This window comes from Bombyx mandarina, chromosome 10 (assembly GCF_030267445.1).
Source record: "Bombyx mandarina strain Sakado chromosome 10, ASM3026744v2".
NCBI lineage: Eukaryota > Metazoa > Arthropoda > Insecta > Lepidoptera > Bombycidae > Bombyx > Bombyx mandarina.
Window position 1 is genome coordinate 3,258,839 of NC_143217.1, and position 14,793 is coordinate 3,273,631.

Below are 14,793 nucleotides of genomic sequence, written 5' to 3' on the forward strand. Positions count from 1 at the left end.
TTGTAAAAAGTGTGACGTCAGCACCGCTGACGTCGCGGTCATCACTTTCTTGACGAATGACTCATGTTTGGGTTTCCGAAACAAAACTTCACGAGAACTTCACGAAAACTTCGTATATTGCATGAGAAGCATAACAACGTTACAGAGATATCCGTACAGTACAACGGCTTGGACACGAATCCATCAGTGCTAGACAGCACAGCCGTATTTATGGGGCTTCGTACCCGTGAGCGTGTTGACACGTTTTAAACACGTGAGCGTGTTTACACGTTTTTCAAACACGTGAGCGGGTTTACACGTTTTTCAAACACGTTTTAAAGTATTGAAATTACAATAAAAGGAACTGTTTAACATCAATTTCTTATCACAGAGTAATTAGTTGATGATCAGTAGGTAAATAGTCATATTTGCGCCGACATATTTAATATATAAATTGTAGTACAGGCATATTTATGTATATTATGTCAATAATATGATCTTGATTTCCAATTCGTAACAGATATCAAAGATATAAAAGACAATTTAATATCAAAATAATTTATTACTGTATTTTCCTAGAACTTAACATAAAAATTTTATTCATTATGTATTTAATAACATAGAACAAACATTGAACAAACCTTTGAATATTATTTAAACTTAATTTATCTTTAAACGAAGATTACATGTGAAGTATTGAATATTGTAAAAAAAAGAAAAAATTACGACGGGAAAATTAATTTAAATGGAAGTTAATATAACATTTTGCGTGAAAGGGTTACCATAAAATACAAAGCTTCTTAGAAGTAATTTGACATAATTACTACAGAACAAATTGTACATAATTACAAGAGAAGTATGTTTACAATTCCGAGTCAGTGTAACTTCCATATTTACGTACGCTAATAACTAAATTATGAAAATCTTGAAGGGATCTGCCGATCGAGTCTTAAATATTTCATATACTTTTAAATCAAGATCAAAAATAAAGTTCATATAAGCCAACTTTTAAATATTTTAATCTTCCAATGATGTTACAACTTCTAGTTGGTCGTTAATATGTAGCTCGGTCTGCGACTGTAAAGAATAGAGAATGCATTAGCAGGCTGATGTGTGACATAAAATTCTCAACTGAACGACAGACGGTCTTACTGGTGGTAGGACCTCTTACGAGTCCGCATGGGTAGGTACTACCTCCCTGCCTATTTCTGCCGGGAAGCAGTAATGCGTTTCGGTTTGAAGGGTGGGGCAGCCGTTGTAACTATACTGAGACCTTAGAATTTATATCACAAGGTGGGTAGCGCATTTACGTTGTAGATGTATATGGGCTCCAGTAACCAGTTAAAATCAGATGGGCTGTGAGATTGTCCAACAATCTAAATAAAAAAAAAACAGAACAAAGCCTTTAACTTCAAAACTCCCACAACGACCGGTCGCAGGCGCTTTGAATCAGCGACTTCCTGAGTTCTTCTCTGATGGAAGTGATTACACGCAGAGTATATGGCGCATATCGTAGCTATGGCTGATGGTACGAAATAAAAAATGCAGAGTTTCAATGTTTCAACTCAGTTGAGAAGACAGACCTATGAACCCGTTGCGACACGTAGTCATATGTGAGATTTTTTATTTATTGCTTAGTAGATGGATGGGCGAGCTCACGGCCCACCTAGTGTTAAGTGGTCATCGGAGCCCATAGACATCTACAACGTAAATGCCGCTATTCAGCTTGAGACATGAGTTGTAAGGTCTCACTTTTAACAGTACAACTGCTACCCCGCCCTTCAAATCGAAATGCATCACCTACCTGTGCGGACCAACCTGGTGGTGAGTGGTTACCGTCGCTCATGGACGTTAGCAATGCCAGGGGCAGAGCCAAGCCGCTGTCTATCTTTTAATACTCTTTACAAGCCTCATTTGAAGAGGGACATGTCATAGCGCTCGGGAAACACCGTGGAAAGAAGCTCATCCCAAAGCCGAATGGTACATGGCAAAAAAGCTCTCTGGAAACGCACTGTGGATGACCGCAGTAGTTCCAGGTAGTATCTCAACTCCGGTAGCGGGCGGTGCGATGGTATCACAGCTTGGACCATTAATTTCAAAGCGAAAAGATACCGACCTGATAACTTAATAAATAATTCGTTTGAAAGAAAAAAAAATTGGGCGACTTACATCACTACCGTTCTGAATCACATCATCAACAGCACTGGCACCTTCATATCCTTTACTGAAATGTTTGCACAGATTAATTAGTCTTTTTTTTTTGGTCAGGAGGAAATTGCCGACTCCCACCCTCCACTGGGGATGGCGGGGGGGTGGGGGGGGGGGTTAGTCGGAGTCGAACCGACTAAAACCTCCTGTCGCTCAACAACCCACGTCCGAGCCTCGCATTAGACAGAACCCATGAAAAGGTAAAGTGGGAAGATTGACGCGTTTAGTGCGGAGCACATCTCTCCCTCATAATAGATTAATTTGTATAACTATAATATTATTTTCTACGGATCTCAATCTCTGGTATTCTTATTGTGTGTCACACGACCCGCAAAACGTTGTTCCGGGAAAGGAAAGACATCATAACGTGAATGCTATCATTCACCTTGAGACACGAAATAGAAGTCGCATTTGTATAGTATAACGGCCCCCCATTCTACAAACCAGAACTACTTCGACTAATGACTATCTCGCGACAGTAATAGACAATCAAATAAGATATTGGTATCTACTCATATTCATTTATATTTTCAGTACACCATGTTATCTCTTCTGAGTAGAAGCCAATCCGAAACATTTCTTAATCGAATCGAATTGGATAATAATAATAATAAATAAATATAAATATTTACTAACAATCATGCCACGTTAACTGGTCCCGTGATAAGTTCGTAAAGAACTTGTGTTACAGGTATCAGATGACGGAAATAAATGTAAGATTTTTATTATACACATACATATATTTAATAGACATCCATAACCCTGGAAAAGACATTTATATTTATCATACAAATATCTTCCCTTAGCGGGATTCGAACCCGCGACCCCCTTGTGTAGTGACCATGTCACTTACCACTACACCAGACGGCCGTTAAACGGATGACTGACGGATGTCTGATTTGTGGAACCTAATTACATTGACAGATTGTACTACATAAGCTTATTAACAGTTGGTACCTGACTACTCGGTTTAACCTATACATAGTTGCTTAGCTCTGTAAAGCATTGCCGGATGCATCAAATCTGTCTAATGTCAAATTTTATGCTCATGTCGGCAAATTAAATGCTGTTGCCCTTTGGGCTTCCAGAACATTACCCTCTTCTTATTGTGCGCAATACATACAGGTTCACTTATAAAGTTTTACAAATTGACTCACAGGGATTTGCGGCGAATAGTTTTTTTTAAATCTTCCGTCTTTTCCTTTTCTACTCTGTTGAAGAAGCCGATCTGAAAACACGTACAATCCATTACACATAATACATTTGACACTATGAGAATCGCGGCTAGATTTCCATGTGAAGATCAATCGAATAACTAATCGAAATACTATGACCAAATCAGTTGTCACTTGAGTTCTAAGTTCTCTGATGGTCTCCACAACAACTCTTAAGACTAGTTAGATATGCAAATAAAAAGTTGACATTCAAAACGAAAACGTTTCAAATCCAATAACCTTGATTTTAAAAAATAATTTAGAAAAAATAATAGCGCGTCAAAAACCTTCCCTGAAGTATTCAGATAGCCACCAATTCGTGCGAGTGTTCAGTCACGTACAATAAAACACACTAAAATTCATTTATTTATGCATAAAATATCCAGTTTAATTACAAAATATCTTTTGGTGCAAGGTTGGATTGGTTGAATCCTTTAGATTCATTTAATCTTTGCTTTTGGTACTTCTGAGATTCATTTAGCTTACTTGTACCCAAAAAGCTTATTCATCAAAAGCAAAGGCCTGATCCAAAGGTACCCTAGATTCTTTTCTGGACCCCTGACAACGTGTACCGAAAATTATGATCGATTGAGTAGTTAAGGCGTGAAAATTGTAATAAACGCACTTTCACATTTATAATCCCCCATCGGATTCTATTCAACTTACCTTAAACAAGACAAAGGATGTTATGACCAAAATAACAACTGCAACGACCAGGGAGATCAGTACAATCATCGGTTTCTTGTCCTTTAATGGATTCTCAGTGTAATATGTTAATTTGTTCGAAACACTGAAACACGAACACTTATTTAATTTATAATAAGAATACACAATAAACTTGGTTCTTTCTAACATTATCTATATTTAATACGTGAAGCAAAAACTTTGTATCCCTTTTTACGAAAATTGCGCGGACGGAGGAGTATGAAAATTTCTACACTTATAGAGAATATAGAGAAGAAGTGCACAATGCTAATATTTTTTTTAAATAATGCATAAAATATACATTAAATCAATAAAGAAAACATTACACACACTACATACCATGTATTTGACGCACACACGCATGCATACTATTTATTGTCAAGCTTTTGTTCTTGACGTCTGTTGTCATATTGAGATTAAATATTGTTTGTCTTTGTTAATATTTTTTATAGTGTAGTCTTGGTGAAATTTGTGATTATAGAAGTATAAAATACAATTCTAATAGTGTACAAACTTACAATTCCAATTAATTATAGTCGAATTTCGACTACTGCGGGACCTCTAGTAATATTAAATTGTCTGTACTCAAACTGGACAGACCTAGTGATTTGCTTCGCTAATAAAATAATTTAATGCAATTGTTATTTCGTCCAATGCTCTTAGTTATATATGAAACAGATAAAACCTTACCTGGCGTTCTTCATTTGTTTGATCGATCCCAAATAAAGGTCTATATGTGATGATGTTATTATTTTATTTTCAATTATGTTTTTTACTGAAAGTAGGTAAATTATAAAATTAATTAAAAAAAACTCATTCAATCGATGCAAATGATTTCATATTTCTACTTGAATCAATGAAACTATAGCAAAAATATTTGCATACGATATACATATCAACCGCTGCCATGTTCCTATATTTGGGAATCATTCCAAAATTAATAAAACAACCAAATTAAAAAGCATAAGAAATCAAAATTGGCCCATTTTGGAAAGAGGAAAACAGAAAAATCTTAATATTGACGATGCAATGTTTATTTTATTTCTGCCTTCGTAGTCAGATCAGCGTACGCCATCCTTTATGGTGAGTACCGTCGCTGCTTACCGCTCAATCCTCTCCCCAAACTTCGTTTAAAGAAGGACATGTCATATTGTTCCTTAATCGTGGAAGTTTACATGAAGACAATAATTTAGTTACTTATTACTGACGTCGCAATCCCATTGCCCCATACACCGAGCAAATAAAGTTAGTCAAAAACGTGCACTTGTTAGTTAAATGTATGCTACTCACTCATACTATCTTTTCCAATGGAAATCGTTATGTTTATCTTCACAGTATCCAAACGCCTTAAATTGATTTTACAACTAAACTGAATTTGTGAATCTCGCTCGGTTTCATTACATTTATCCAAAGCTGTTATTGAAACCTAAATTAAATAAAAACATTAAAAACGTAAAGATTGGTCTGTATTTACTCAACGGTGCAGTAGTTAGCACTCCTAACGAGGGCGGTGAGGTCGATTCTCGTATCGGACATACATTTAACGGCCGTCTGGTGTAGTGGTAAGTGACATGGTCACTACACAAGGGGGTCGCGGGTTCGAATCCCGCCAAGGGAAGGTATTTGTATCATAAATATAAATGTCTCTTCCAGGGTTATGGATGTGTCTTAAATATATGTATGTGTATAATAAAAATCTTACATTTATTTCCGTTATCTGGTACCTGTAACACAAGTTCTTTTCGAACTTATCACGGACCAGTTTTTTTTTTTTTTTATGATTGAAACTTTACTGGTGGCCCGAAGGCCTTTCCAGTTTCACCAGGACAGGTGGGCGAGCAAAGGCTCAGCCAAGAGGGGTGGGATTTGCTAACAACTGCCCGAGCGCCTCCGAAGGAGACCTAACAACTCAAGAGCAATTGTTTCGCCAATGAATCTACTACCGGATCGGAATCGCGACCCGCTGAGAAGATCCGGCGAGAAACTCAGCGGGCTGATGCATGGGTTAGGTTGCACGTCGACCTCTTTGTCGAGTTCGACGAGTACGGTTACCGGGGTCCCTAAGACTGCCCCTAGTATTAGAGCTGAAGGCATCTAATGCAAAGGTTATTGGATCTGATGGATCCGTAAGGACGTGTCTAGGGCGTCGACGGTGACTGGCTCCTGCATGATCGGGATTCGGGGAGTAGTCAGCGGCGGCAACGATAAGGCGATTATCATGACGCATAGCCTTATCGAAGTATCGTTCCGACGCTGACTTCATGTATTTCCGAATTGATTCGAGGCCCAGGTCGTCGTGTAGGTCAACGTTCCTCACGAACCACGGAGCCCCGACAGCTAACCTGCAAAAGCGGGATTGTAGGGATTGGAGGGTGTCTATGTGTGTGCGGGCTGCGTGAGCGAACACCACACTCGCGTAAGTCATGACGGGCCTTATGCAAGTTTTGTAAAGTGTCACCTTGTTCCGAAGGGACATTTTACTCCGCTTACAGATCATGGGGTAGAGTCTACCGAGAATAAACGCGGCACGGTCACGGACTGATTTTATATGCGGGCGGAATGTCATCGATGCATCCAGGGTAACGCCCAGGTACTTGACCTTCCTGGCCCAGGGTATGGGTTGTCTAAAGAGAGTAATCGGGGGTGTGAGATTCCTCCTCCTAATCCGGGAGGAAATCCGTGTAGAGCTTCCCCTCTGAAATAGCACCGCAGTACTTTTCGCTGGGTTGATGTCTATGCGCCATTTTCGGAACCACTGTCCTAGGGCTAGGGCTGCGCTCTGAAGCTTCTTTGCGATTAGGGACTTATTTCTACTAGAATAGTAAACAGTCGTGTCGTCGGCGAATAAAGCTAAATGGGTCGGCGGCGACCGGGGAATATCGTTGACGAATAAGCTAAATAGGAGGGGACGGACCAGTTAACGTGGTGTGATTGTTAGTAAAATATTTATTATTATATTATTATTCCTGTGATGAACAAATTTGTTTGTTCTTTGTACGAGTCTTTTAAATCAATAAATGCAATTAAAGGTATATATGTAGAAGGCTACTGGTGGTAGGGCCTCTTGTGAGTTCGCACGGGTAGGCTATTTCTGCCGTGAAGCAGTAACGCGTTTCAGTTTGAAGGGTGGGTCAGCCGTTGTAACTGTACTGAAACCTTAGAACTCATGTCTCAAGGTGGGTTGCGGCATTTACGTTATAGATGTCTATAGACTCCAATAACCACTTAACACCAGCTGGGCTGTGAGCTCGTCCACCAATATAAGCAATAAAACACATGTATGTACTTATCATGTATTACAGTCTCTAGTTCTCATAATACAAGGAATCCTAGTTTGGGGCCTGATAGTCGTGCGTGACTGTCTCCGATTATGATTTTGGTTATTATTAATCGGCTTTTCCTTCTTTCAAGCAACGGATCAACTGGTCTACATTTTTTTTTTCAATATCGACCTAAGATTGTCTTAAGGATGCATCACGAACTGGTATCCAGCCTATTTTTGTGGCAAACCAGTTGGATTTTCTAGTATGAAGGGCTTAAGACATCATACAATAAATTAAGATTTTGACCTTGTACCAAGATGGACGGAGAATCACGAAAGTCTAAAGCACCAATAATTACCTAGATAGCAAACTGCGAGCTTGTCTCTGGTCTATGGCAAGAAAAAATAGGCGCTAGATACTTACTTTCAAGCACACACGTTAGCTTAAACTATCATGGCATGTCTTGGAAAAACTTATCTTGTAACATTCTCCTATCTAAATGTATATGTGATACGATCCATTATATTCACTTCTACTAAAGCATAGAAATCAAATTTTATTGCTCTACTCACCTCGTAATGCGTCATAAAAGGTTTTTTATCAATGATGAGGTTTACGGTTTCATTCAACCACGTCACGGTACCCTCATTGCTGATCTACAATTAATTCATGTGTATTATAATTATGAAGTATATTAATTTGTTCGTTAATTTCCATATTAAGATTTTCATTATTCTATTAATATTTGCTGGCAAAGTAAAAAATTATAAAGAATCATTTAAGTCTTTGATGAAATTATAAGAACGAACATTTCTGTAACATTCTGGTGCACTAATCACACAAGTCGATTACAAATCGGTAAGAACCAATCTATCTTAAATATATATAATTTAAATATATAATGTATTAAAACTACTGATTTTAGTCAATTCTAAAGAATTAAAAACTATCAAACAATTAAATTAGATTCCGAGGATTTTGTTATTTCTTTTAAATCGGTCCTTCTTGGCAAGACCGCGATTTGACTACGCCAAATCCATACTAAAAATATTAAACAACATACTATATATTCATGAACATCATCAACTGTGGTATTGTTGTTACTGGTGAAATCGTTGTCGCTCAGTACACGTTCTTGAGACAAACTGAAAACAGATCATAGATTAGTTTATATTATTATAATGATGAAAATTTGAGACGTATGGGTACAATGAAGCTTTCTTAATCGATGCATTCCCTCCAGATTAATTTGACTGAAGTATTGCTATGTAAACGTATTTTTAATAAGTTCTGATAAATATTTTTCATTAATTTAGTATACATATTCCTAGAGTTAATAACCATTTTGTTTCTTTTCAATAATAAACCAACATATCTAATAAACGCTATATAACTCACCTTGTGATTACAATACTATCGGCGTTTATAACGTAAGAAACTTCGATTTCATCTTTATCGGCATGTAAGGTTTTGGTATTACAATCTTCGTATACCTTGGCGATTACTCCTAATTGCTTGTCTGTACTATTAATGTGACTCATATCTACTGTAACTGACACATTTCTCTGAAATAAAAAATCTAATTTAGAATCAAATATTTCTCGCTGTTAAATCCCAATATTTGAAAAAAAAAACTGTTCCGAAATGAGCTCGAGTGAGATATGAGGTTGAAATCTCAATTTCATTGTAAAAATGCAGTCCTTTCAAATTGGAACACAGTACTGCTTAGCCCCAAAAATGGGCAGGATAGTTAGTATATGCAGTTAGCGTGGTATGGAAATCTGATGCGTAGACAGAAGATGCATGTGACTAGGAGGTGTATGGAAAACGTAGTGGAGTGCAAGGTAGAGGGGAAAGAGGTCGGCCGAAGAAGACATAGATGGAGTGTGTTAATGACGATATGAGAAAGAGAGGAGTAAGTGTTGAGATAACGGCTGATAGAAGAGAATGGAATAGAAAAATTTTCTGTGCCGACCCCACCTAGTGGGATAAGGTGGACAAAAAGAAGAAGAAAAAGAGTTAGTACATGCGAATGCGTGCGTATTTATAAACAGTAAATCTTTCAGTTGATTGTAACTTTACAAACCTCGGCCTCCCTCCTTAGAGGCTTCAATAGAATCGTATAGGTATTCAGGTGTTTCTCGTAAGCGCTGATCAGCTGTGCCCCGCTAACTTCCAGTAAAACACAGGCACCGTCTACTGCGTGCCCATCGTTTCTTACGTTTACCAATAAATTTTCGGTTTCTTGGAAGCCAACATCAAACTTTTTTTCACTGTAAAAAAAAAACGATCGTGATTTTTATTATCTTCACAAAGACGTTCCGCTGTGAGCACCGTTCAGTTCGGCAGGCTATCGTACGTCTTTGGTTAAATTTTTAGTACGAGGGACTTTGTTCCTCCATGCAATCCATCTACAACATGCAACGTGCCCAAAAAAAATTACTTGTCAGCTGTTTGTTTCAGTGGGACTTGTTAAAAACGAGACACCCATGATGGATTAAAATTCTTATTGTTTTTGAAACTGAAACAGTTATTGGCTTTCGGTAGCCACTTAACATCAGTTGGGACGTGACTTCGTTCACCTGTCTGAGCAATAAAGAAAATATGTTACATAAAAAGCATATTTATGCAATATCTACACGATTTGTACAAAATAGAATTTGACCTATTCCTGAATATTTTCGAGCAATCGACTAGTAGATATAAATGACGATATTTTAGGCTGACTCCATACAACGAATTTAATTACATCAGTATTTCAAACTTACCCGAGCCAATGCAAATTTATCGACAATTTGGGTAAGCAATCATCGCCAGTGCAAGAGCGCTGGATTGTCTTTGATTGCTTTTGCCGACTACGTTGATCTAAAGCGAACCACTCTGGGTCAAAAACTGAAAAATATTCATCATTTATGTATATATAAATGGGCACGGTCAAACTTGTTGCGTACAATTCTCCTATGTGTCCGAACCGATTTACTTTTGAAGTCAAGAAGATTAGTGATAAATATGAGAAAAAAAAATATCAGTTAAAAACACTATTTAAAATAAAAAATCCACCCTAAATTACGCTTGAACAATGAATACTTACCATTTAACTTCATTGCTTGTTTCAATTCAGGGGCTATGTCAATTGATGCCGTGAAATTATAATTTCCGGATTCTTTGTATTTCTGGAATTCGTTACAATATAAGAACGCTTTTTTATAGTTATTTACTTACGTATATTTAGTAAACAAAACATGCTTTACTGCAAATGCTACATATATGAAAAATATTTATTGGTTAAAACTACTTCCGCGCCACCTACCTTCTGTTAATGGTAGTATCCTACAAAACTGCAAGTGTCAGCAGCGTATGACTTTTTTATTTATTGCTAATTATAGCGACGAATACGAATTATAGCGCTATCTAACATCAATTTGAAATAATTTTTGCAACCCTGACTTTAAAGTTCAAAATCTAATGTGAACTGCCATTAATTTTGATGTTTTCAGTTGAGTCGGGTTGCTCGGCGTTTCTTTTTGAACAGCGATAGACATTCTACAATACAATTGTGACTTCGTTCTCGTGTCTCAACTTTTTATTTTTTTTATTGCTTAGATGGGTGGACGAGCTCACAGCCCACCCGGTGTTAAGTGGTTACTGGAGCCCATAGACATCTACAACGTAAATGCGCCACCCACCTTGAGATATAAGTTCTAAGGGTCTCAGTATATAGTTACAACGGCTGCCTCACCCTTCAAACCGAAACGCATTACTGCTTCACGGCAGAAATAGGCAGGGCGGTGGTACCTACCCGTGCGGACTCACAAGAGGTCCTACCACCAGTAAATGAACAAATTAATATAATGGTAACAACGAACATAAAGCCAAAATCATAATCTTATTATGGGCGTTATATTTTGTTTAGTAACCCAGATTCATAAAAAAAAAAAAAAAAAACGATAAAAACTAGAAAACATCTCTTAACAACTCTACAAAATTCAATTGAAATATAATGATTTAATTAAAAAAAATTGTACTTTTTAAATTAAATTCGAGGGTAGATTTGAAAATCTTTTTTCACTCTCATACACATATTATTATGTATTGAATGCATGTTCATCTCAGTCACGTTTTGTTTGATAAAAGAATGTGGGAATATTAAGGGGACAATAATTTCCTCTTTATTAATCAACTATCGCATTTTTAGGTTTTTCAAATTGGGTGCTAAGTAGAAATATCACTCTATATCTAATAACGATGACATCATGAATTAACTATTAGTTTTGTACTTTCCTGCATGAATTTAAATTTTTTTTTACTGTATTATGGATAACTATACTAAATTCATCAATTTAAAACATTACGTATTCCTATTGTATTTAAAATCATTTTTTCTAATCAGCTCTACTCGTCTTAAACTGTTTTGACTATTATACTATGCTATTGACAATTGAAACGCATAAAAGTTCTTTGACAGTTTCGTCGCCTTTGTCATAGATCTTTCAATTCATAACGCGGTCATTTCGATAAGTCAGCAACTATATTTCAGACAATCTTTCTTTAAAATCAAAACGTATTAACGGCAATCACAAAAAACAAATGACAGTGTATCGTCTGATTTAAATAAATAAATAAATATTTACTAACAATCACGCCACGTTAACTGGTCCCGTGATAAGTTCGTAAAGAACTTGTGTTACAGGTACCAGATAACGGATATAAATGTAAGATTTTTATTATACACATACATATATTTAATATACATCCATAACCCTGGAAAAGACATTTATATTTATCATACAAATATCTTCCCTTGGCGGGATTCGAACCCGCGACCCCTTGTGTAGTGACCATGTCACTTACCACTACACCAGACGGCATGTGGTTCACGAAATGTGAACCACATGCGTTTTTTTCGGGTTACGTAAATAATTTACGCGCGTTTAGTCAAGTTTGGATATTAACGGCTCATAACGTTACATACCAATTCTAGAGAAACAACGTCGCATGATTTCTTCCTCTCGTCTGTTAAAATGATCAAGTACTCTGGATTTTTCACGACTGCTTCCCCTGTGATTGCAGTGTTCACAACTAGCTCTGAAATAAAAGAAATCTGTTTTATTCGTTGCGGTACTAATGCTGGCGAAGAAACTACCTAGGTGTTGAATCATTGTTTTTTTTATTGCCGTATAGGCAGACGAGCATAGGGCCTACCTGATGGAGAGTGGTTACCGTCGCTCAGGGACGTCAGCAATGTCAGGGGCAGAGCCAAGCCGCTGTCTACCGTTTAATACTCTCCACAAGCCTCGTTTGAAGAAGGACATGTCATAGCGCTCGGGAAACACCGTGGAGGGGAGCTCATTCCATAGCCAGATGGTACGTGGCAAAAAATCATCATCAAGTTTGAGTTGCAATGCATTGGTAGCTATAACAGGAAATATTTGACACATCCTTGAATAACGCTAACGATGTTTTCAAGTGAACCATGCAAATATCCAAGTTCTCAACGATAACATTCGGAGCGTCGGCCCACTGAGCAATCACACACGCTCGTGGTAAGATATTCTCTATGTCGTTTCCTTCAAAGTATCATGTTGTTCTAACAGTTGGAAATCTTTACTGCTCAGCTGCAAAAATAGGCAGAACAGAGGTATCTAACGAAGCGGGTTCGCGCTTTAGTAACAAAAACTTTCAATTTTACTAAAACATTGTCACTCCCTTAGTGCTTCATGACGTGTGTACCATTTGCACAATTACACAACATATATATTGCCCCATAGACAAAAGTCACAGAGTTTCCCGACCAATTTTCTCAGAGGACCGCGATTCCGATCCGGTGGTAGGTTCAATAAAGCACTGCTCTTGCTAGCTCTAGAGCTTTTGTCAGCAAGTCCTCTCACGTTGAGCCCTATCTATGAGCTTACCTACCACGTACGCACGTAGTTGAAATAGCCCATCGTGCTATCAACGATTTGGTAGCTATGAGGTAAAAATAAGATAGTAGTGTTACGCCGGTAAGAGTAACGCCATCTATCGCCGAATAGTCGAACGAATATCGAAGGATCCAGAATGCTCGAGAATTACAACGCCATCTATTGACATATAGCGGAAATCACGACTAGAGATGGGTACAATATTCTCGATAATTCTAGGGAAGAGGTATCGACTATAAAAGCGTTGTAGAGATGGCACGCAGTCAGTCAGTAATCGGAACTACTCGAAGCGAAACAGCGAACGGATCACCTGAAGCGAAGCGGAACAAGCGAATTGAGAGTTTTAAAGTGTTTGTTGAGTGTTTTAAAGTGTTTGTGAAGTGTCTAAGTGTTTTAAGTGTTGAATACAGTTTTTAGTTGTACTTTGGTGAAATTTTATTTATCCCGAACCCCAGCACGTAACATTAGCTACGAGGTAGATAAAAAAATCATTTATTGAAAAACTAACAATTACGAACTAACAAACGAACGTTTCCACGAATTGTAGTTTAAGGCTCATTAGAACAGACCGAATAGTTAGGGAGGTGGAAATCGTGCGTACTAGGGTACAATGCGTTCTTGGGTAAATAAATTTGTCAAATGTTTTCCGACGATTGACTGCCAATCGCCATCAGTGACGATAATCATTTCTCATCCACGAACTTCTCCATTCTCACCGCGCGTGGTTATTAACAATTTTTTTTTGAAGTTATACTTCTTTAGGCGCGTTATGAAAAATTGATGAGAGTGAAATTTTACGATGCGCGCGCACCGTGACACAAAATTAACAGAATGAAGTTGCCCACTAAATCGCTCATTACAATACGACCGACGTAACTTGGCGAGTCTGAATATAGCCGCAGGTGAACTTTCGTGCGTGTACACTCGTAAAAAAAAGTGCTATTAGCATTCATTTTTTAGTAATATAAATGACAAAATTATTATTTAATATAATTCATACTAAATATTATTAAATTATTAACGTTAAATATTTATAATTAATTATTTAATATAAAAAAAAAGTAATAAAATTTAATAAAAATAAAGTATAACTTCTTACGCGCGTACATAAGTACACGCATCCTTTTTTATGATTGAAGGATTACTAGTGGCCCAGAGGCGTTTCCAGATTCACCAGGACAGATATTAACAAGTGACTAACTGTACTGCGTTCTGTCATAAAATTCAAACAATAACGAAAGTCACGTTCTAGAAATTCGAGTTATAATTTCACTAGTTTTGACTGTTTCATTAACTCAATCTTTAAAAACCACGTCTCATTACGGAGTTCCTTCAAATTTTACAACAATTATTCACGTTTCGTTTATTTGTACATATTAACGTTACATAAAACTGTTTTCCATATTATTATTTTTATTGCTTAGATGGTTGGACGCGCTCACAGCCCACCTGGTGTTAAGTGGTTACTGGAGCCCATAGACATCTACAACGTAAATGCACCAT

At 37.3% G+C, this 14,793-nt stretch overlaps 1 protein-coding gene across 1 annotated transcript in view; it reads right to left on the bottom strand.

The window, feature by feature from the left end:
• Positions 1-521: 521 nt before the first annotated feature.
• Positions 522-14,793, bottom strand: part of LOC114248858 (integrin alpha-IIb) — a 35,773-nt gene continuing 21,501 nt past the window's right edge. The window contains exons 13-25 of the mRNA XM_028182279.2: positions 12,342-12,454; positions 10,461-10,542; positions 10,138-10,261; positions 9,456-9,642; positions 8,768-8,934; positions 8,433-8,514; positions 7,942-8,025; positions 5,397-5,532; positions 4,797-4,881; positions 4,068-4,191; positions 3,345-3,415; positions 2,149-2,203; positions 522-1,056 (exon numbers count right to left, since the gene is read on the bottom strand). Of these exons, the coding sequence (XP_028038080.2) occupies positions 997-1,056; positions 2,149-2,203; positions 3,345-3,415; positions 4,068-4,191; positions 4,797-4,881; positions 5,397-5,532; positions 7,942-8,025; positions 8,433-8,514; positions 8,768-8,934; positions 9,456-9,642; positions 10,138-10,261; positions 10,461-10,542; positions 12,342-12,454 (1,370 nt within the window). The 3' untranslated portion in view covers positions 522-996. The remainder of the gene's footprint in view (positions 1,057-2,148; positions 2,204-3,344; positions 3,416-4,067; positions 4,192-4,796; positions 4,882-5,396; positions 5,533-7,941; positions 8,026-8,432; positions 8,515-8,767; positions 8,935-9,455; positions 9,643-10,137; positions 10,262-10,460; positions 10,543-12,341; positions 12,455-14,793) is intronic.